Source organism: Heterodontus francisci, unplaced genomic scaffold (assembly GCF_036365525.1).
Source record: "Heterodontus francisci isolate sHetFra1 unplaced genomic scaffold, sHetFra1.hap1 HAP1_SCAFFOLD_92, whole genome shotgun sequence".
In the NCBI taxonomy this organism is placed as follows: domain Eukaryota; kingdom Metazoa; phylum Chordata; class Chondrichthyes; order Heterodontiformes; family Heterodontidae; genus Heterodontus; species Heterodontus francisci.
In genome coordinates, this window is record NW_027141473.1 from 3,919,759 (window position 1) to 3,944,050 (window position 24,292).

At 44.4% G+C, this 24,292-nt stretch overlaps 1 protein-coding gene across 1 annotated transcript in view; it reads left to right on the forward strand.

The window, feature by feature from the left end:
• The window catches only part of LOC137363801 (probable G-protein coupled receptor 139), an 80,937-nt gene that overhangs the window by 16,460 nt on the left and 40,185 nt on the right, over nt 1-24,292 (forward strand). The window contains exon 3 of the mRNA XM_068027360.1: nt 12,469-12,476. Within this exon, the coding sequence (XP_067883461.1) occupies nt 12,469-12,476 (8 nt within the window). The remainder of the gene's footprint in view (nt 1-12,468; nt 12,477-24,292) is intronic.

Sequence of the window (24,292 nt, forward strand, 5' to 3'; positions counted from 1 at the left end):
GGAAGCAGTTCACGTGGCAGGAGAAGAATCAAATGTAGTTGTAGAAGAGGGCAGTATAGTGAGGGGATGGACATTGTTTTCTGCAATAAAGGGGGAGAGTTCGGAAATGTGTTACCTGCGTATGTGTCAGGGTTCTGGACTCTGCTCAGGGCTGGACAGGAAGTTCAAGTGGGAGGGGGAGGATCCAGTGATCGTCGTCCAAATAGGTACTAACAACATAAGGAGGGCAAGGAAAGAGCGAGGAACAAGGCAACAAATTATAGAACAGAACCGCAAATGTAATAATCTCATGCATATTACCTGCGCTATGTGTAAACATAAGCAGGGCAAATGAGATCAGTGAAATGAATGTGTGGCTCAAAGACTGTGAGCGAAGTGGAATCCTATTCGTGGGCACTGGCACCAGAACGGGAGAAAGAGGGACAGTCTGCACGTGAAACATGCTGGTCCAGTGCTCTAGCGAACCGCATACCCAGCAAAGGAGAGAGGGTTCCAAATTAAAGAGTGGAGGCAAGGGAAGAGAGAAAGGAATGAGTATGGAAAAGATAGACAGACCGTGACAGGAAGCGACAGGAAGGACAAATCAAAGCTTAAGTCAGCAGACAAGGCTAGAGTTTACAAAAGTAATAACAGGACAGAACTAAAATTCTGTATCTGAATTCACATAACATTCAAAACAAAACAGATGAGCTGTCATCGCAAATAGAAATAAATACGTAAAATCTGATAACCATTATGGAGACATGGCTGCAGGATGATATAGCCTGGGATCTGAATCGTGAAGGGTACATGTCATTTAGGAAGGACAGGAAACTAGGAAAACGTGGAGGGATTAACTAATGATGGTATTAGCACATGTGCGATGAATGACCTATGCTCAGGAAACCAGAATGTAACTGCTCCCTGCCCCCGTTTCCTTCCCGCACCGCACCACCCTAAGAATCAAGCGATGCAGGAGCACGTGGCAGAGTGGAGGGAAGTGGCACCGCCTCCAGCTAGCACTGGAGGGATGGGGGAGAGGGGGGTGGCGAGGTGTGGGGGAGAGAGGCGGGGTAGGCGATGGAGCGGTGCGGCCGGAGAGGGTGGCGCGTAGTGAGGGTTGTGGGGGAGACGAGCCGACCAGGCGCGTTGCATGACGATGTACACGTTTGTGATGAAGTTGTTGGCGCATGCGGTAACCAGTCCTGGCAATTCGTAGCGCCACGCACGCGCAGAGAACTGGAGCCCATCTGCGCATGGGCGCATTTGGCGCAGACTGATGACGTCAGCGGCTGACTGCGGTGTCTGGAATCATTTTGCTTAAACTCAATTGAGCAATTAAGTGGGCATGGAAACAGAGCTAGCAAACGTGAACTGACAAAGTCGATTAAGAGTCGGTCAAGGGAGATGCGGTTGCAGTCTTTAAAGGTGATATTTCAAAATATACAGAATAGATACATTCCAGCGAGAAAGAAAAATTCCAAGGGGAGAACCCACCATCCGTTGTTAATAAAATTAGTTGAAGTTAGTATCAAACTAAAGGAAAAAAACATAATTGCTCACAGTTGGGTAACAGGTCAGAAGATTGGACAGAACATAAAAAGCAGCAAAGAACGACTAAAAGATTAATAAGGAGGGGAAGTTTAACGTACAAGAGAAAGCTGACGAGAAATATTCAGACAGATAGCAAGAGTTTCTTTTTATTTAAGAAACCATTAAACCAAAAGATTATTGGTCCTATGGAAAGTGCTTAAAGGGAAGCAATAAGGGAAAATAAAGAGGTGGCAGATGAATTGAACAGATACTTTGCATTGGTCTTCACAATAGAAGATAGAAGCAGCATTCCAGAACTAACTGTAAATCAGGAAATGGAAGGGAGGGAAGAACGTGAGAACATTACAATCACCAGGGGAGTGGTTCAGAGCAAATTGTTTGAGTTGCAGACTGACAAGTCCTCGGGTCATGATGGACTTTATCCTAGGGTCTTTAAAAGAAGTGGCTGGTGAGATCATCGATGCGTTGATTATGATTTCCCCAAATTCCCTACATTCGGGGAAGATTACATCAGACTGGAAAATTCCAATGCAAGTCATTTATTCAAAATATGAGGGAGACAGAAAGCTGGAAATTAGCTGCCAATTAGCTGAACATCTGTCATAGGGAAGATGTTATGCGTTATTCTTAAAGACGTTATAGAAGGCATTTAGAAAAATTGAACAGAATCAGGCAGCGTCAACATAGTTTGGTGAAAGGGAAAACATGGTTAACCAATTTATTGGCGTTCTTTGAAGAAGTGACACGTACTGTGGATAAAGGGTTGCACTGTACTTAGATTTCCAGAAGGCATTTGATATGGTGCTACATCAAAGGTTTCTGTGGAATATATATGTTCATAAAGTTGGGGGTAACATAATGACATGTATAGAAGATTGGTAAGCTAACAGGAAACAGAGAGTAGGCAAAAATGGGTCTTTCTTCTGGTTGGCAAGTTGTAACGAATGGTGCACCACAGGGATCAGTGAACGGCCTCACCTTTTCACAATTTATATAGATGACTTGGATCAAGGGTCCAATGATATGGTTGCTGAATTTGCTGGTGACATAAAGATAGGTAGGAAAATAAGTTGTGAAGAGGACATATGGAGGCTACAAAGGGATATAGATAGGTTAAATAAGTGGGCAAATATCAGACAAATTGTGTTAACGAGAAAAAAATTTGAAATTGTCCATTTTGGCAGGTTGACTAAAAATTAATTATTTATATAAATGATGAGAAATTGCAAAGTCCTCGTGCATGAATCACAAAAGGTTAGTTTGCAGGTACAGCAATTAATGAGGAAGGCTAAAATACTTTTATCATTTATTGCGAAGGGAATTGCACACAAAAGTAGGTGATGATATTATTCAGCTATGCAGGACATTGGTGAGACTACATCTGCATTGCTGTGTACAGTATTGGTCTTTTTATTTGAGGAAGGACGTGAATGCATTGGATGCAGTTCACAGAAGGTGTACAAGAATGGCCGGGTTATCTAATGAAGAATGGTTAGACAGATAGGCTTGTATCCGCTGGATTAAAGAAAGGTAAGGGGCGACTTGATTGAAACAAAGAAGATTCTGAGGGGTCTTGACAGAGTGGATGCGGAAATGATGTTTCCTCTTGTGGGAGAATCTAAAACAAGGATCACTATTTATAAATATGGGGACGCCCATTTAATGCATAGATGAGGATTTTTTTTTCTCACAAAGCATCGTGACTCTTTGGAACTATCTTCCTCAAAAGGCCTCAGAAGCAGAGTCTTTAAATATTTTTAAGGTGGAGGTAGATTGATTCTTGATAAACAAGAGGGTGAAAGGTTATTCAGTGAAGGCAGGAATGTGGAGTTGAGGATACAAATCTATCAGCCATGATCGTATTGAATGGCGTAGCTGGCTCTAGGGGCTGAATGGCCAAACCCTGCTCTTAATTTGTATGCTCGTATGTTCATATGTAACTGGCTATGTCCCTAAATGCCGTTCCAGAACAGCTACAACACTGTCAGCTACGCGTCAATGTGGAAAACTATCCCGCTATGTCCTCTCCACAAAAAGCAGGAACAACTGAACCAGGTTAATTCCGACCACATCAATGTGCTGTCAGTCATCATCAAAGTGATGGAAGAAGCATAGAAACATAGAAAAAGAGGATCAGGATTAGGCCATTCGGCCCCTTGAGCCTTCTCCGCCATTCAATACGATCATTGCCAATCATGCAAACTCAGTAACCTGTTCATGCTTTCTCCGCGTATCATTTCATCCCAGAAGCCCTAAGAACTTTTTCTAACTCTTTCTTGAATATATTTAATGATTTGTCCTCAACTGCTTTCCGTGGTAGATAATTCCACAGGATCACCACTCTCTGGTTGAATAACTCTATCCTAATCTCAGTTGAAATGGGTTACCCCGAATCCCTAGACATGGACCACTGGTCTTGGACTCCCCGACTATCGGGAACATCCTTCCTGCAACTACACTGTCGAGTCCAGTTAGAATTTTGTAGGTTTCTATGAGATCCCCCCTCATTCTTCTAAACTCCAGCAAATACAAGCCCAATCTCTCTTCATGCCACAGGCCTGTCATCCCAGGAATCAGTCTGGTGAGCCTTCGCTGCATTAACTCCATAGTAAGAACACCCTTCCTCAGATAAGGAGACCAAAATTGCGCACAATACTCCAGACGTGGTCTCACAAAGGACTTGTATAATTGTAGCAGGACATCCTTGCTAATGTACTCGAATCCTCTCGCTATGAAAGCCAACATACCATTTGCCTTCTTTACTGCCTGCTGCACCTGCATGCTTACTTTCAGCGACTGGTGCACAAGGACACCCAGGTCTCGCTGCACCTCCCCCTTTCCCAATCTATCTGCCTTTCTGATTTTGCTGCCAAAGTGGATAGCCTTACAATTATTTTCATTATACTGCATCTGCCATGTATTTGCTCACTCACTCAATCTGTCCAAATTGCACTGGGGCTCCTCTGCATCCTCCTTATAGCTTACACTCCTAGCCAGTTTTGTATCGTCTGTAAACTTGGATATATTACATATAATTCCCTCATCTATATCGTTAATATATATTGTGAACACCTGGGGTCCTTGCACTGATCCCTGCAATAATCCACTAGTCACTGCCTGCCACTCAGAAAAAGACCCGTTTATTCTTACCCTTTGTTTCCTGTCTGCCATCCAGTTCTCTATCCAAGTCAATACGTTTCCCCCAATCCCATGTGTTTTAATTTTGCACGCTAATCTCTTACGGGGCATCTTGTCGAAGGCCTTCTGAAAGTCCAAGTACATCACATCCACTGCTTCTCCCTTACCTATTCTACTAGTTACATCCTCAAAAAATTCCTATAGATTTGTCAAGCATGATTTCCATTTCGTAAATCCTTGTTGACTTTGTCCGACCCAGTCATTGTTTTATAAGTGCTCTGCTATTTTGTAATGGACCCTAGCATTTCCCGCACTACTGATGTCCGGCTAACCAGTCTATAATTCCCTGTTTTCTCTCCATCTTCTTTTTTAAACAGTGTGGTTACATCAGCTGCCCTCCAATAGATTGGACCTATTCAACAATCTATAGAATTAAATAAATAAAAAAGACCAGCAATGCATCTACTATTTCTAGGGTCACTTCCTTAAGCACTCTGGGATGTAGATTATCAGCTTCTGGGGATTTATCGCCCTTCAATCCCATGAATTTCCCTAACTCCATATCCCTACTAATGCTGATTTCATACAGTTCCTCCTTCTCACTAGACAATATGTTCCCCAGCATTTCTGGGAGGTACATCGTGTCCTCCTTTGTGAAGATGGAACTAAAGTATGCATTTCATTGGTCTGCCATTTCTACGTTCCCCATTATACATTATCCCCCGTTTCTTACTGAAAGGAACCTACATTTGTCTTCATTAATCTTTTTCTCTTCAAATAACTGTAGAAGATTCTACAGACTGCAGGCTTACTCTCATACTCTATTTTCCCCTTCTAAATACATCCCTTTGTCCTCGTTTGCTGAATTCTATACTGCTCCCAATCTTCAGGTTTGCTCCTTGTTCTGACCATTTTATATTTCTCCTCCTTGGATCTAATACTGTTCCTACTTTCTTTTGAAAGCCACGGTTGAGCTATCCTTCCTGTCTATTTTTGTGTCAGACAGGAATGAACATTTTTTGTCATTCAGCCAAGGGCTCTTTAAATGCTAGCCATTGCCTATTCAATATCAACACTTTAAGTAAGTTTCCCCAATCGATCATAGCCAACTCGCGCCTCATACCTTCATAATTTCCTGTATTTAGGTTCATGACCCTAGCCTCGGGATCAACGATCTCATCTCCATCTTAATCAACAATTATATCATGTTAAGATCGCTCTTTCCCGAAGGACCCCACACAACAAGTTTTTTAACTAATCTTTTCTCATTACGCAATATCCAGTCTAGAATGAACTGTTCTCCAGTTGGTTCCTCAAACTATTGTTCCACAAAAACCATCACGTACAGACTCCAGGAATTCCTCCTCTACAGTATTATTGCTAATTTGTTTTTTTCCAATCTATATATAGATCAAAGTAAATCAAAATTACAGTGACACCCTTATTGCTTGCAATGGTAATTTCCTGTTTACCATCCTCTACATCACCACTGTTGTTTGGGGGTCTATATAGAACCAACCCCTTAATGTTTCTGAACTCCACCCATACAGAATCCACATCAGAATTATTTGAGCTAATATTCTTCCTCACTATTGTATTGATTTCCTCTTTCGCTAACAACGCTTCTCCACCTCCTTTCACTTTTTGCCTGTCCTTCCGAAATATTTCATTACATTGAATGTTCAGTTCCCATCCTTGGTCACCCTGCAGCCATGTATCCGTAATTGCAACTATATTGTATCTATTTATATCTATTTGCATGGTTAACTCGTTAACTTTACTGTGAATACTCCACACATTGGGACACAACGCCCTTAGGCTTGTCTTTTCAACATTTTAAGCTATCTTATCATTTTTTTACACTGTGGCCTTATTTGTTTCTTGCCCATGATTTCTGAGCTTTCCACTTTTGACTTTATTGTTTCCTGTCTTTCAATTCTATCCTTGTTTCCTCCTCCTCAGTCTCCCCGCTCAGGTTCCCAACCCCCTGCCATTCTAGTTTAAATCCTCCACAACAGGACTTGCAGATGCCCCTGCAAGGTCATCAGTTCCCGTCCTGCCTGAGTGCAAGCCGTCCCGGTTGAACAAGTCCCACCTTCCCTAGACCCGGTCCCGATGAACAAAAAATCTAAATCCCTCCCTCTTGCACCGTTTTTCCAGCCACGCATTGATTTGGTCTATTCTGCCGTACCGATACTCAATAACACGTGAGACAGGTTAGTAACACTGAGATTACCACCTTTGTGGTCCTGCTTTTTCATTTAGCTCTTAACTCCTTAAATTCATTTTGCAGGAACCCATCCTTTTTTCAACCTGTGTCGTTGGTACTGACATGTACCACGACCACACGCTATTCACCCTGCCCCTTCAGAATGTCGCGTAGCCGCTCCGAGCAATCTTTAACCCGAGCACCAGGGAGGCAACATACCATTCTGGAGTCTCGTTTGTGGCCACAGAAACGCCTGTATGTTCCCCTTACTATTGAATCTCCAACCAGTATGGCTCTTCCATTCTTCCACCAGCCACCCCGCCCTCCCCAGCTGTTCAGCAGAGCCATCCTTGGTGCCACAAACTTGGCACATGCTGCTTTCCCCTGGGAGCCCATCCCCCAACAGTATTCAAAATTATATATCAGTTTGAGAGGTGAATGGTCACAGGGCACTCCTGCACTACAAGTCTGCACCTACGACTCCGCCTGGTGGTCAACCATCCACCTTTCTGCCTGTGAAGCTAATACCAGCGGTGTGACAACCACGGTATCTCTCCTTCTCTATCTGTCTGTCTATCTATCTATCTATCTATCTATCTATCTATCTATCTATATATCCATCGATCTACCATGTGTCTCCATATTTCCCGAATTTCCATCTATCTACCTGTCTATCTCTCTACCCATCTATCTATCTGTCTACCACATCTGTCTATTTATGTGTCTGTCTGTATATCTATAGCTATCTATTTTGTGTCTCCATCTTTTTGCTGCCTCCATCTGACTTCCTGTCTAGCATTTCTATCTACTTACCCACCTATCATTTCTCTCCATTTAACTGTCCGCTCATCCATCCATCCATCCTTCTATCTATCTATCTATCTGTCTATCTATCTATCTATCTATCTATCTATCTATCTATCTATCTATCTATCTATCTATCCATCGATCTACCATGTGTCTCCATATTTCCTGAGTCTCCATCTATCTATCTGTTTATCTCTCTACCGATCTATCTATCTGTCTATCACATCCGTCTATTTATCTGTATGTCTGTCTATACATATTTATCTATTTTATAATTCCATCTTTCTTGTGTCTCCATTAGTCTAGCTGACTAGCATTTATATCAATCTTCCCCCTATCATTTCTCTCTATTTAACTATCTCTCCATCCATCCATCCATCTATCTATCTATCTATCTATCTATCTATCTATCTATCTATCTATCTATCTATCTATCTATCTATCTATCTATCTATCTATCTATCTATCCGTCTATCTATCGATCCATCGATGCATCTATCCATCTATCCACAAGAAATGCCGGAAATACTCAGCAGGTCTGGCAGAATCTGTGCAGAGAGAAGCAGAGTTAACGTTTCTGGTCAGAGACCCTTCGTCAGAACTGGCAAATATAAGAAATGTAGAAGGTTTTAAGCAAGTAAATCGGGGGTGGGGAAGAGATAACACAGGTGAAGATGCTGATAGGACAGGGTCACCGAGAATAACTGACCAGAAGGTCATGGAACAAAGACAGATGGTATGTTAATGGTGTGCTGAAAGACAAAGTGATAGGATGTGATTGACTGTAAAGCACGGTGCACATCAATCAGAAACATAAAAAACACATTAAAAGAAACAAAACAGTGGGTAAGCACACTGGAAAAAAACTAAATAAACTGTAAAACCTAACATAAAATAACCAAATAAAAAAGGAAAACGAAAAGAGACGAAAAAAACTAAGCATAAAAAGGGGACCCTTCATGCTCTGAAATTATTGAACTCAGTGTTCAGTCCGGCAGGCAGTAGCGTGCCTAATCGGTAAATGAGATGCTGTCCCTCGAGTTGCATTGATGTTCATTGGAACACTGCAGCAAATCCCAGGACAGAGATGTGAGCATGAGAGCAGGAGGGTGTGTTGAAATGGCCAGCAACTGGATGGCCGGGGTCATGCTTATGGACTGAGTGGAGGTGTTCCAAAAACGTGGTCACCCAATCTGCATTTGGTCTCCCTAATGTGGAGGAGACCACATTGTTAGAAGCGAATACAGCATACTACATTGAAAGAAGTACATGTAAATCGTTGCTTCACTTGAAATGAGTATTTGGGGCCTGGGACAGTGAGGAGAGAGGAAGTAAATGGGCAGGTATTACAACTCCTGCGATTGCAGGGGAAGATACCATGGGAAGGGGACGAGGTGGTGGGAGTAATGGAGGAGTGGGCGAGGCTGTCACGGAGTGAACGATCCCTTCTGAAATATGACAGGGGAAGGGAGGGGCAGATGCATTTAGCAGTGGCATCAAGCTGCATGTGGCGGAAGTGGCGGAGGATGATCCTTGGGAACTGGAGGCTGGTGGGGTGGAAAGTGACGACAAGAGAAACCCGATCGCGATTCTGGAAGGGAGGGGAAGGGCTGAGGGTAGAGGTGCGGGAAATAGGCTGGGCACGGTTGAGGGCCCTGTCAACCACAGTTGGGGGGAATCCTCGGTTGAGGAAAAGGGAAGTCATATCGGAAGCACTGTCGTGCAAGGTAGCATCATCAGAGCAGATGCGTCGGAGATGGAGAAGCTGGGAGAATGGGATGGCGTCTTCCAGGAGGCAGGGTGTGAAGAAGTGTAGTTGAGGTATCTGTGGGAGCTGGTGGGCTTAACATGAATATTCGTAGACAACCTATACCCAGAGATGTAAACAGAGAAGTTGAGGAAGGGAAGGATCGTGTCGGAGATGGACCATGTGAAGATGAGAGAAGGGTGGAAATTAGAAGCAAAGTTAATAAAGTTTCCCAGTTCCGGGCAGGAGCAGGAAACGGCATCGATACAGTCATCAATGTACCGGAAAAAGAGTTGGGGGAGGGGGCCTGATTAGGACTGGAGCAAGGAATGTTCGACATATCCCACAAAAAGACAGGCATAAATGGGGCCGATGCGGGTACCCACAGCAGCACATTTTACTTGAAGGAAGTGAGTGGAGTTGAAGGAGAAGTTGTTCAATGTGAGAACAAGTTCAGCCAGGCGGAGGAGGGTGGTGCTGAATGGGGACTGGTTGGACCTCTGTTCAAGGAAGAAGTGAAGAGCCCCAAACCGTCCTGGTGGGGGATCGAGGTATAGAGAGATTGGGCGTCCATAGTGAAGAGGAGGCAGTTAGGGCCAGGAAACTGGAAATTGTCAAAATGACGTCGGGCGTCAGAGGAGTCACAGATGTAGGTTCGAAAAAGACTGGACCAGCAGAGAAAAGATAGAGTCAAGATAGGAAGAAATAAGTTCAGTGGGGCAGAAACAGGCTGAAACAATGGGTCTGCTGGGACAGTCCTGTTTGCCAATTTAGTGAAGGAGCAAGAAGCGGGCTGTCCGGGGTTGCGGGATTATGAGGTTGGAAGCTGTAGAGGGAAGATCTCCAGAGGAGATGAGATCAGTGACAGTAGCCTGATGTTCGGTGGTGGTGTCATGGTCCGGGGAGGCAGGACGAAGTGTCTGAGAGTTGGCGCTGAGCCTCGGCAAGGTCGAGGACGGTGTGCCAGACAGCAGCAGCACACCCTTATCTGCAGGTTTGATGACAATGTCGGGGTTAGACGTGACAGAACGGAATGCGGCAAGTTTAGAGGGGGGCAGGTTAGAGGGAGTGAGGGGGCAGAGAAATTGAGACGGCCGATGCCTCGCCGACTGGTTTCAATGAAAAATGAAGAGCGGGTAAGAGGTCAGAGGGAGGGGTCCAGGTGGACGGGGAATGCTGGAGGCGCGTGAAAGGGTCCGCTGGTCGGGGGGACAACTCCTGGTTAAAGAAGTGAGCCAGGAGGCGCAGGTGATCTACGAAGAGCTCAACATCATGCCGAGCAGGGAATTCATTGAGGTGGGGGCATAAGGGAATAAAATGGAGCCCTTTGCAAGAGTACCTGACCTGAAACGTTAACTCTGCTTCTCTCTGCACCGATGCTGCCAGACCTGCTGAGTATTTCAAGCATTTCTTGTTTTTATTCCAGATTTCCAGCATCTGCAGTGTTTTTTTAATATCCATCCATCCATCCATCTATCTATCGATCGATCGATCTATCTATCTATCTATCTATCTATCTATCTATCTATCTATCTATCTATCTATCTATCTATCTATCTATCTATCTATCTATCTATCTATCTATCTATCTATCTATCTATCTGGAACCAACCAGAGAGCAGGTTATATTAGACTTGGCATTGTGTAATGTGACATGATTAATTAATGACCGCAAAGTAAAGGCACATCTCGCTCGCAGTGACTACAATATGATTGAATTTTGCATCCAGTTTGAAAGAGGGAGCAGTTTGTCTAAGACTTAACGAAGGACAACTATGTTTGCATGAAAGCTGAACTGGCTGAAAGAACTTGGCTACTAGGCTAGCTGATAGATTAATCGAGAAGTAGTGGCAGATATTTAAGGGGATATTTCAAAATACTCAGAATATGTATATGCCTTGTGTAAAGAAAGATTCTAAGGGGAGGACCCACCATCTGTCTTTAACTGAGGAAGTTAAGGAAACCATCAAACTTAATGAAAAAGCATATAAATGTGCAAAAATGAGTGGATGGTCAAAATATCAAGAATGGCAGATCGTGACTACAAGGTTAATCAGGAGGAAGAAATTAGAGCATGAAAGGAGGCTAGCTAGAAATGTTAACCGAAATACCAAGAGTTTCTACAGGTATTTAAAAAGGAAAAGAGTAAGTAAAGTGAGTGTAGTTGCTCTAGAGAGTGAGAATTGTGAGTTAATAGCAGACAATGAGGAAACAGCGGAAGAAATGAACAAATATTTTACTTTTATGTTCACAATAGAGGATACAAAAACATTCCGGTAATAGCTGCAAATCAGGAGGTGGAAGGAAGAGAGGAACTGCTGAAATTACAATCACCAGGAAAGCAGTACTGAGCAAAGTGATGGAGCTGTGGCCTGGCAAGTCCCCTGGTCCTGATGGGCTTCATCTGAGGGTCTTAAAAGAGGTGCTAAAGAGGTAGTAGATGTGTTGGTGTTAGTGTTGCAAAATTCACTTGATGGAAAGGATCCACCAGAATGGAAAGTAGCAAATATAACCCCACTATTCAAGAGGGTGGGGAGGCAGAAAACAGGAAACTATAGGCCCGTTGGCTTGACGTCTGTCGTGGGGAAGCTGTTGGAATCGATCATTAAGGAGGTTATAGCTGGGCACTTAGAAAAACTCAAGGTAATCGAGAATAGTCAGCATGGTTTGTGAAGGGGAAATTATGTTTATCCAATTTATCGGAGTTCTTTGAAGGAGTGACATGCGCTGTGGATGAAGAGGAACCCCCCTGATGTACTGCACTTGGATTAGCAGAAGGCATTTGACAGGGTGGCACATAAAAGGTTATTGCACAAAGTGAGAGCTCACGGTGTAGGAGGTAGTATATTAACATGGATGGAAGATTAGCTCGCTGGAAGAAAACAGAGAGCATGCATAAATTGATCCTTTTCTGATTGGCAGGATGTAACGAGTGGAATCCTGTTGCGGCCTCAACCTTTTACAATTTACATCAGTCACTTCGATGAGGGGTGCGGTGGCAAGGTAGCTAAATTTGCAGATGACATAAACCAAGGTAGGAAAGTAAGTTGTGAAGAGGGCATATAGAGCTTGCAGACCGATATAGTTAGGTTGAGTGAGTAGGCAAAAAATCTGGCAGATGGAGTATAAAGTGGGAAAATGTGACGTCGTTCACTTTGGCAGGAAGATAAAAACACCAAGTTTGTCTTAAGCGGGGAACTACTGCAGAATTCTGAAGTGCAGAGGGATCTAGGTTTTCCAGTGCATGAGTCACAACAAGTTAGTTTGCAGGTGCAGCAAGTAATAAAGCCGGTCAGTAGAGTGATATCCTTCATTACAAGAGGAATTGAAATCAAGGTAAAGATGTTATGATTCAGTTATACAGGGCATTGGTGCGACCACATCTCGAATACTGTGTGCAGTTTTGATCTCCTTATCTAAGGAAGGATATGGATGCGTTGGAGGCGGTTCAGAGGAGGTTTACTAGATTGATACTGGGAATGAACGGGTTATCCGATGAGGAAAGGCTGGACAGACTGGGCTTGTTTTCACTTGAGTTTAGAAGAGTGAGGGGAGACTTGATTGAAGTATGGAAGATCCTAACGTTCTTGACAAGATCGATGTGGAACGGATATTTCCTCTTGTGGGTGAGCCCAGAACAAGGGGGCGCTGTTTCAAAATAAGGGGTCACCCTGATAAGACAGAGGCAAGGAGATTTTTTTTCTCTCAGAGGGTTTGCGACTTTGCAGTTAGGTGCCTCAGAAGGTTGTGGAGGCGTGGTGATTGAATAATTTAAAGCGGATGTCGATAGATTCTTGTTAGGCAAGGGAATGAACTATTATCGACTGCAGATGGGAGGATGAAATTCGAGATTGAAATCGATCATCTATGATCTTATTGAATGGCGGAGGAGGCTCGATGGGCCGAATTGCCTACTTCTTCTCCTAACTTGTCTGGTCTTATGGGCGCGCATTTAGAAATTGCTGTTTTTGGAGCCTTAATAAGTTGCTGCAGTGCATCTTGCATATAGTACACACTGCTGCCACTGTGCATTGGTGGTGGAGGGAGTGAATGTTCGTGGATGGGTTGCCGACCAAGAGGAGTTCTTTGTACTGGATGGTGGAGATCTCCTTGAGTGTTTTGGGCCTACACCCATCAGGGCAAGGGGAGAGTATTCCATCACAACCCTGCCTTGTTTCTTCTAGATGGTGGACCGGCATTGGGGAGACAGGCAATGAGTTACATACTGCAGAATTCCTAGCCTCCGACCTGCTCTTGTAGCCACGGCATTTATGTGGCTGGTCCAGTTCAGTTTCAGGTCAATGGTATCCCCCAGGATGCTGATAGTGGGGTTTCAGAAATGGTAATGCCAGTGAATATCAAGGGGAGATGTTTGGATTCTCTCTTTTTGGAGATGGCCATTGTCTGGCACTTGTGTGATGCAAATGTCACTTGCTACGTATCATCCCAAGCGTGAATGTTCTCCATGCCCTGCTGCACCTAGACACGGACTGCTTCGGTATCTGAGGAGTCACAAATAGTGCTGAGCATCAGTGAACATTCCCACCTCTGACCTTACGATGGAGGAACAGTCAGGAGTGATTTTGATCAGTCTTTCCCTCTCTCTCTATCTCTGTCTACCCCTTCTCTGTGTTGTTCCCCCTCTCTGTGTTGTTCCCCTCCCCTCTGTGTCGTCCTTGCTCGCAGTGTACCTCTCTTCCTCTCTGACTCCGCACTCTCTCTCTCTCTCGCCCCTCTCTCTCCACTCCCTCTCTCTCTTGCTTCTCTGTACTTCACTCTGTACCACCTGTCTGCCCCCTCTTTTACTCTTTGCCCCCTCTCTCTGCTCCTTTCTCTGTGCTGTGCTCTGTCTCTCCCTCTTCCTCTTTTTCTGCTCCCACTTTTCTCCCCTCTATCTCTTCTCCCTCTCTTTCCCCTTCTCTCATTCATCCCCTCTCTCTCTTGTCCCCTCTCCCTCCCCCTCTCGTCCCCACCCTCTCTCTTCACCTCACATCTCTCTCCCCACCCACCCTCTATTCTCTCTCTCTGCTCTCCCCCTCCCTCTCCCACTCTCTCCCCGACCCTCTATCTCCCCAGACACCCTCCACTCTATCTCTCTGCCCCCGCTCCACTCCCCTTCTCTGTCTGTTCGACTCGCTGTTTCTCTCTGTCCCTCCTCCCTTCTCTGCCTCCTCCCCTCTCTCTCTGCAGATCTCCCTCTCCCCTTCTCTCTCTTCCTGTCCACCCACCCCCCAAACCCCACCCCCTGTCAGGCAAAACCCCACCTGCCAAGACTGATGCACACATGATTTCGTCACATGAACATTAAAACTTAAAATTGCAAACCCCTGACTGTAAGGATATTTCCATATTACTATCAGTGATGGAACAAAAGAGATCCAGTCGTTGCGTCCCCAATACAGAGAAGAAACGGTCAGACCAGTTTATGTCATAAAGGCATAGAGATATACCGCACAGAAATAGGTCTTTGGTCCATCGTGTCCATGCTGACCTTCAAGCACGTATCTCTTCTAATCCCATTTGCCAGCACTTCGACCGTGGTCGTGTATGCTTTGGCGTTTCAAGTGCTCATCTAAATTTTTCTTAAATGTTGCGAGGGTTCTGGCCTATACCACCCCTTCAGGAAGCGTGTTCCAGATTTCCAGTACTCTCTGCGTGAAAAATTATTTCCTCAGATCCCTTCTAAACCTTCTGCCCCTTACCGTAAATCTATGCCCCCTGGTTATTGACACGTCCGTTGAGGGAAAAGTTTCTTCGTATCCACCCTATCTATGCCCCTCATAATTTTGTATACCGCACTCAGGTCCCCAATCAACCTTCTCTGCTCTAAGGAAAGCAACCCTAGCCTCTCCAGTCTATTTTGATAGCTGAAATGCTCCAGCCCAGGCAACATCCTGGTGAATCTCCTCGGCACCCTCTCCAGTGCAATCATATTCTCCATATAGTGTGGCGACCGGAACTGTGCACAGTACTCCAGCTGTGGTCGAACTAGCGTTTTATACAGCTCCATCATAACCTCCCTGCTCTTATATTCTATGTCTAGGCTATCAAAGGCAAGTATCCCATATGCCTTCTGAACTACCTTATCTAACTGGGCTTCTGCCTTCGGTGATCTATGGACAGGTACACCAAGGTCCCTCTGGCACTCTGTACTTCCTAGGGTATATTTCCTTTTGTTTTTATTACTTCCAAAATGCATCACCTCACACTTCTCACGATTACGTTCAATTTTACACTGCTCTGCCCATCTTACCATCCCATCTATATCGTACTGCAACCTAAGGCTTTCCTCCTTACTATTTACGACACCATCAATTTCCGTGTCATCTGCGAACTGACTGATCATACCTCCTATTCACGTCTAAATCATGAAGGTGCACTACAAACAGCAAGGGTCCCAGCACCGATCCCTGCAGTACACCAATGGCCACAGGCTTCCCAATCGAAAAAACAACCCTCAACCATCACCCTCTGCTTCCTGCCACTAATCTAATGTTGGATCCAATTTGCAAAATTGCCCTGGATCCCATGGCCTCTTACCTTCTTGACCAATCTCCCATTTGGGACATTATCAAAAGCATTACTGAGGTCCATGGAGACTTCAGCAACTGCTTTACCCTTATCTACACATCTCGTCACCTGATAAAATCCGATCAAGTTAGTTGGACATTATCAGCCCCTGATAACGCCGGCGGACTTTTCTTGATTCATCCCTGCTTCTCCAAGTGGAGATTAATCCTGTCCCTCAGAATTTTGTTGCAATATTTTCCGTATCACTGATGTTGTTCAGACCACTGGCCTGTAATTACCTGGTTTAACCCTGCTACCGTTGAATAATGGTGCCACATTCGCAGTCCTCTAGTCCTCTGGTATCTCTCCTGTGGCCAAACAGGATTTAAACATTTGTGTCAGAACCACTGCTATCTCCTCCCTTGCCTCACGTAGCAGCCAGGGATACACCTCAGCTAGGCTTGGCAATCCTTCCACTTTTTAGCCTGCTAAAACCGCTAATACCTCCCCCTTTCAATGCTAATTTGTTCAAGTATATCACAATCTCCCTTCTTGATGTTTACATCTACATCGTCCTTCTCCATACTGAACATAGTCATATTACTAGCTGGCTGTTGAGATTTGAACTTCCAACAAAGGATTCGAACTGAGTAAACTCCTGGCTCCTGGTTTTATAAGACCTCTCACCAATCTGCCCTCATTTCGCTGTCACCAGCTTCGGAAACCAAAGAAGAAATATAACTTCAAAGAGAGAAAATGTCGCCTACGTGAACCAGGTTTAAAAGGAACACTGGGCCCCAACGAAACGCAAGACCATAGCTTCAAACAAGGACTTGAGCGAGATCGAGAAACAGTAACAAGATATTGCCTCTAACTATTTTACTTATCTTTCCTTCTGCTCTTTTTTGTCCCTATTTGGATGTTTATATTGTGTGTGCATGATAGCGTGGGTGCGCCGTATATCCGGAGGCGTTAACCATATTAGTGTTTATGTTTATGGTTCAATAAATTTCATTTTTCTTCTTTAAACCTAAGAAAGCATGTTTGTGCTCATTTTATTGCCCAATCATTGGAAAGCGATGTACAAGGATTCACCAAGGGCGAACACAAAACACAGCGTGTTTAAAATTAAACGCTGTTACTATAAGACCAGGTGAAGACAGTAACAGACCCGTAGACACCTTTATCACATGGCCATAACACCTCCTCTCTCTCGCCTTCTCTCTCCCCTGCTTTCTCTTCCCAGATATTTCTCTCTTTCTGCCCTCTCTCTCTTTCTCCTCCCCTCCTCCTCTCATCCCTTTCTTTCCCGCCTCTGTTCCACCCTCTCTTCCTCTCTGTCACACTCTCTCTGTCCCCATCTCTTCCCCCGTCTTTCTCTCATCCCCTCGCTCTCTCTCCCCCACTCTCTCCTCTCCAGCTAATCCACCCTCCCCCCCACCCCGCGCGCCATCCCTGCCCTCTCTCTGGCAGAAGAGACAGAGCGAGACAATATAGACTTAATAGTACAGTTTTAGCGAGTGTGCAGCGACAGAGGGATCGGGGGGTACATGTACTTACATCTTTGAAGGTGGCAGGTCTTATGTCGAGAGTCGTCAGCAAAGTATATGGGATCTTGGGCTTTGATAAATTGTTGTGAGTACAAAAGCATGCAAGTTATGCTGAACCTTTACAAAGCTCTCATTAGGCCACAACTAGAATACTGCATCCAGTTCTGGACACAACACATTAGGAAGGATATGTGGGATCTTCAGGGGGATCAGAGGAGATGCGAGTTCCAGGGAAGGGACGGTTTAGCAAAGTGAATTGGAAACAGCTACATCAAGTTGTCAGTGCAATGAGAATTAGTGAGGATTGATAACAAATATTTTCCCACAAGAACAAATATAGAGTCCCCTGGAAATCAAGGAGCAAACCGGGTAGGATAAGGTACAAAAGGGAAGCTTATGCCAGATACCGAGAGCTCAATACCACAGAAAACTGAGAGCAGTTAAGAAAGTTGAAGGGAGAAATTAAAAAGCAAATTAGGAAAGCTAAGAGGCAGTCGGAAAATAATATTACCAAGTAAAATCAAAGATAATGCAAAGACGTTTTATAAATGCATGAAGAGCGAGAGGATAACTAAGGATAGTGTATTCAGGACCAAAAAGGGGATGTGTGTATGGAGGTTGGAGATGCGGGCATGGTGTTCGTCATGAATAATTTGTGTCTGTCTTTGTATAAGAGGGGGAATGATGCAGACATTGTTGTTAAAGAGGAGGGGTGTGAAATATTGGATGGGATAAACAGAGTGAGAGGGGAAATATGAAGGTTTGGCCTCTTTGAAAGTGAATAAATGGTCAGGCCTGGATGCATTGGAATCAGTTCAGAGAAGGTTCGTTAGGCTGATTCCTGGGATGAAGTCGTTGTCTTGTGAGGAATGGTTGAACAGGTTGGGCCGATACTCATTGGAGTTTAGACGAATGAGAGGTGATTTTATTGAAACCTACAAAATACTTACAGGGATCAACAGCGTAGATGCAGGTAAGATGTTTCCCCTGGTCAGGAGTGTAGAACCAGGGGACACAATTTCAAAAAAACTGGGAAGCCACTTGGGATAGAGATGAAGAGATATTTCTTTACTCAGAAGGTTGTTAATCTTTGGTTTTCTCCACTCCAAAGGGCTGTAGAAGCTCAGTCATTGAGTATGTTTGAAGCAGATCGTGACAGATTTCTAAATACCAGTGATATAAAGGGATATGAGGATAATGTGGCAAAGCGGCATTGAGGTGGATGATCTGCCAAGATAGTATTGAATGGCGAAACAGGCAGGATGGGCTGATGGCCTAGTCCTGTTCCTATGTCCCCAAGCTGCTGAAACTACGCCATCCGTTCCCCTTAATATTTCAACAACTTTGATCAAATCACCTTGATTAGCCTAAATTTCATGGAATGCATCCCTAGTTTGTATAATATCACCTCGTAATTTATCCCTTGGAGTCCAATTATAATTCTGCCAAATCTACGCTGCAATCAAATGGACATGGATGACCCAAGTCTAATTGGATCCCCAGTGTTTCTAGCTTTTCACCATTTATAAAGTATTCTGTTCTAAACTTTTTGCTGACATTGAAATCTATCTACCACAGTTTTGTCCATTCATTTCAGCTATTAATATCCCTTTGTAATTTGATGCTTCCAGCTACACTTCTCTCAATGCTGCCTAGTTATGTGTCATTAGCAACATGGGTATGTGGCATTCTACCCCATCATCTTAAATTGTTAATAAATACAGCAAAACTGAGACACACACGGGTTTAGCACGAGTAGACAGGAGTGAATTATTCCATCCTAAAGCTTTTTTTTAAATTCCAGATTTATGCTTTTTTAAAAGGAAAAAAAAAACATAATTCAAATTCACAACAGCCCAGCATGGGATTTGAACTCCTGCTTTTTCAATCATCAGTTCAGGCCTTCAAATTAAAACCAGGAAAAGATGTTAATTTTCCTACTGCTATTGTCTGTCTGTCTCAGGTTTTGTATATTGTTTCCTTCTCCTCTTCTTCCAAGTGTCTGAAGTTTTTGACGTTTGTCAGAAATTGGTAAACTACTTCATACGGTGTTCTGTAAATACCTTCAATTCTGTGGATCTGCAAGGGACACAATTCAAATTCTCACCTTATTGCATCAACCAAAACCTGCAGGTCAATTCAAACACCCCTATTTCCTGTCTCTGCAAAGATAGCTCACACTTCCACAATGCAGGAATGTCTGAATGGAAACAGCTTTTGACACATTTTCCAACACGTTTGCGAACACTTATCTGGATGAAGCTAAATTCAACTGACAAGATACCAAGCTCCAAATTGAATCTTCAAGATCTAAAAAGTGACACAAATGAAATCCCAGATCTCTCTGTCCCTGCACCCATTTTAACATTGTACCATTTAGTTTATATCGCTTCTCCTCAGCATTCCTTCCAAAATGCAACGCATTGTGGGGGGTGGGGGTGGGGAGGTTGAGGGGGTGGATTTGCGGAGGGATTTGTGGAGGAGAATTTTGCTGGGGTAGATTGGGGGCGTGGAGCACCCACATTCTCCGTGTGTGGGGGTGGTGTAAGAAATCTAGAAAGACTGGAAAAGCCGCCGAGACAGAGCCAGAGAGAAAGAGAACGCCAGAGAAAAGAATTCAGAGAAACAGCTGCAGACAAGACCAGAGAGAGAGAGAGAGAGAGAGAGAGAGAGAGAGAGAGAGAGAGAGAGAGAGAGAGAGTCACAGAAACAACTAAAGGGAAAGCCATTGAGACAGATAAAGAACCAGAAATGAAGCTACAGAGATTGAGTAAAAGAGAAAGTCAGATAGAGAGAGAGAGAGAGAGCAAAAGAGCAAATGAAATAGAGAAAGAGCCAAAGAAAGAAAGAAGGACCGAATGAAAGAAAAAAAACTACAAAGAGGCATCAAAAAGGCAGAAAAAGAAAAGAAATACTGAGGTAGAGAGATGAAGAGTCGAGGACAAAGCTGAGAAAAGAGTGAAGGAGTTGGAGGGAGAATAAAAATAGATAGAAATCCAGAGAAGCGACAGAGCCAAAGAAGAGGGGAAAAGACAGCCGGAGAAAAATAAAGTCAGAGAAAGAGAGAGCTAGAAAGAGATAAAAATCTCGAGAAAGAGAGAAAGCAAAAGAGGCAAAGAGAAAGAAACAGAGAGAGGGAGACAAAAAAAAGCCTGAGAATGAGAGACTTGCAGCCTGAGAGTGTGAGAGAGAAATAAAGAAACGCAGAGAAAGAAAGAGAGAAAGAGCCAACCAGAGAGTCTGCGAGAGCGAGAGAGAGACAGAGAGAGAGAGAGAGACTGAGAGTGAGAGAGAAAGAGACAGAAAGAGCGAAAGCAAGAGAAAGAAAGAGTCAGTCAAAGAAAAAGAGGGAGGGGAAGCCTAAAAGTGAGAGAGAGGGAAATGAAGCGAAAGAGAGAGACGCACAAAGAGGGAGAGAGAGAGAGAAAAAGTGGGAGTGAGAGGGCCAAAGAAAAAAGAAAGAAAGGAAAGCCTGAGAGGGAGACAGAGAGACTGAGACAGTGAGAGAAGTGCACACACAGTGGGAGAAAAGAGACACACAAAGAGAGAGACGGAAAGAGATATTGAGATGAGGGAGGCAGAAAGAATGTGAGGGACATTACAGATTTAATACTTACCATCCCGCGCAGCCTTTGCTCCATCGTTGGACTCTCAACCCTTCCCACCATCAGCTCGTCCATGGTGGAAGTGGGGGGAGCATGAACATTGGCCAGAGTGTGATTAGGGTGGGAATTAGATTAAAAGGTGAATGTAGGACAGAGAGAGAGATGGTCATTCAGGCTGGAATCGCGCGCGCACACACACACACACACACACACACACACACACACACACACACACACACACACACACACACACACACTGTAGACAGCTCCTATTCACCTGGGCACAGAAACGCAGAGACAGAGATGCAGAAACACACCTTCAGACATCGCATGAAAAAGACAGAATGGGACCTGATGTTGTCCTCATATGTCCCAGAACCTATCATTCAAACACCAAGTCTTCCCAAAGTACAGCTCGTCCAACCATCTCTTAGCTTCCTCCACTTGAACACTTCCTCCCAGGTATGGGACAGTCCAAGGTGAGTCCCTGTGTACACAGGAAATGGGAGAGGGATATTTCAGCCAATGTCGTAAATGGTACAACCCAGGAACCTGTCTGTCTATGTGCATTTTTCTCCCTCCCACAAAACCTCAGTAACAACTGAATGTAGAAAATTAAAATAAATGCTTCAATATCAAACCTGGAGGGACATGTTTGGAAAATGGCCATTTAGCACAAATTGTACTGAATGCCTTTCACGAGACACCTCCAATTTACAGCAAGTGCAGCAATAACTACCTTGAAATTCTGGCAAATTGTTTTTGCTGGAGAGGCCAGTTTGCTGCAGTTTGATGAACAGATAGTTTCTATTAGGTTTCTCAGTTCCATTGGCTGACAATCCCTTAAACTAGAGCCTGGTAAATGATGCAGCCAATAGAACATCTACAACTGGTGACATTTCACACTACAATTCGGATGCATATTTACAGTTGTATCTGTAAATGATTATTGGTATTTCATTTGATGTTGTTACATTTATGTATTAGCCTAGAATCATTCAAAGTAATTTTCTTTACATTTACCAGTTTAATGTTACAAAGGCTTACAAAGTTGGAAAACGACCACTGACGACAAATTGTATGGAAGCTCTTTTACTTTTCACCTCCAGTTTTTATAAAGTTCAGCAATAATTACCTCGAAAATCTGGAAGAGATTTTGCTGCTGCAATAAAGTGTCACTTGTTTAACTTTCCATCTTCACTGTTTGTGTCTTCTGCTTTGCTGGAGTATTCAGAGGGATTCTTTCACATGTTGATCACTGTCCAAATTCAGGAGGTACCAGCGAATCTGCAGCTGCCATGGAGCAATAAAAACATTCAAACTCTTTCACTCAGTTTGGATAATTGAGGAGAGACTGTTTCCAACAGCAGAGTTTGATGGTTGTGGTGGTGGTGGGGGCGTGGGGGGGGGGAGCGGAGGGTGGTGGTGGGTGGGTGATGATGCGCGGGGGTCAGGAAGCAATGAAAAGAATTAAAATGAATAATAATGGGATAGCAATACAAGGAGCGAATCAGGGGAAATAATCCACATTAAGTTGCTCTGGTCTGAAATTGACTGCCGGACAGGTTGGTGGAAACAGATTTAATATTCGCTATCAAAATACAATTGGATCAATACTTCAATTCCTCTCACTGATCGTAAAGAAGATAGCAGCACAAAAAGAGAAGTGAGCGATGTCATAACTCTCACCATATCCATCGACTGGTGTCCCTGTCTCGCTGCAGTTGCTGCCCCCTCTCACCATATCCATCTGCTGGTGCCCCTGTCTCACTGCAGTTGCTATTCTGTCTCGCCATCTCCATCTGCTTGTGTCCCTGTCTCACTGCAGATACTGGCCCATCTCACCATCTCCAAATGCTTGTGTGACTGGCTCACTGCAGTTACTGTCACCCGCTTACCATCTCCATCTGCTGGTGTACCTGCTTCACTGCTTTTACAGTCCCCCTCTCAACATCTCCATCTTCTGGTGTCCCTGTCTCACTGCAGTTACTATTCTGTCACAACATCTCCAGCTGCTGGTATACTTGTCTCACTGCACTTGGTTCCTGCCCCCTTCTCACCATCTCCATCTGCTGGCATCCCTGTCGCACTGCTGTGAATGTCCCGTCTCACCTTCTCCATCTGCTGGTATCCCTTTCTGACTGCAGTTACTGTCTCCCCTCTCGCTATCTCCATCTGCTGGTGTCCCTGTTTCACTGCAGTGACTGTCCCCTCTCGCCATCTCCATATGCTGGTTTCCCTGTTTCACTGAAGTTACTGTCCCCTCTCACCATTTCCATGTGCTGGTGTCCCTGTTTCACAGCAGTGACTGTCCCCTCTCGCCATCTCCATTTGCTGGTGTCCCTGTTTCACTGAGGTTACTGTCCCCTCTCACCATTTCCATGTGCTGGTGTCCCTGTTTCACTGCAGTGACTGTCCCCTCTCACCATTTCCGTGTGCTGGTGTTCCTGTTTCACTGCAGTTACTGTCCCCTCTCACCATTTCCGTGTGCTGGAGTTCCTGCTTCACTGCAGTTACTGTCCCCTCTCACCATTTCCGTGTGCTGGTGTTCCTGCTTCACTGAAGTTGCTGTCCCCTCTCACCATTTCCATGTGCTGGTGTACCTGTTTCACTGCAGTGACTGTCCCCTCTCACCATTTCCGTGTGCTGGTGTTCCTGTTTCACTGCAGTGACTGTCCCCTCTCACCATTTCCGTGTGCTGGTGTTCCTGTTTCACTGCAGTTACTGTCCCCTCTCACCATTTCCGTGTGCTGGTGTTCCTGTTTCACTGCAGTGACTGTCCCCTCTCACCATTTCCATGTGCAGGTGTCCCTGTTTCACTGCAGTTACTGTCGCTTCTCACCATCTCAATGTGCTGATGTCTCTGTCTCACTGCAGTTATTGCCACCCCCCTCCCCTCACCATCACCATGTGCTGGTGTCCCTGTCACACTGCATTTGCTGCCCCTGCCACAATTGCACAATCACTGTGATATGCAGCTTTGTCCATTTTGCTGTGGGTCCAGGGTGGGTTTAGTTGAATCCAGCTGACCGTCTCAGTGATGCCTTTTTTGAGAAACACATAATGTATCTTCTGCAGAACCTCAGTAAATCAGATTATCCATAAAATATAATCTCAGAATCAGATTTAAAATAATTTCAGGGCTCTGTGCTGTGAATGTAAAATGTACTTTCTGTTCTGTGTGGAATGCAGA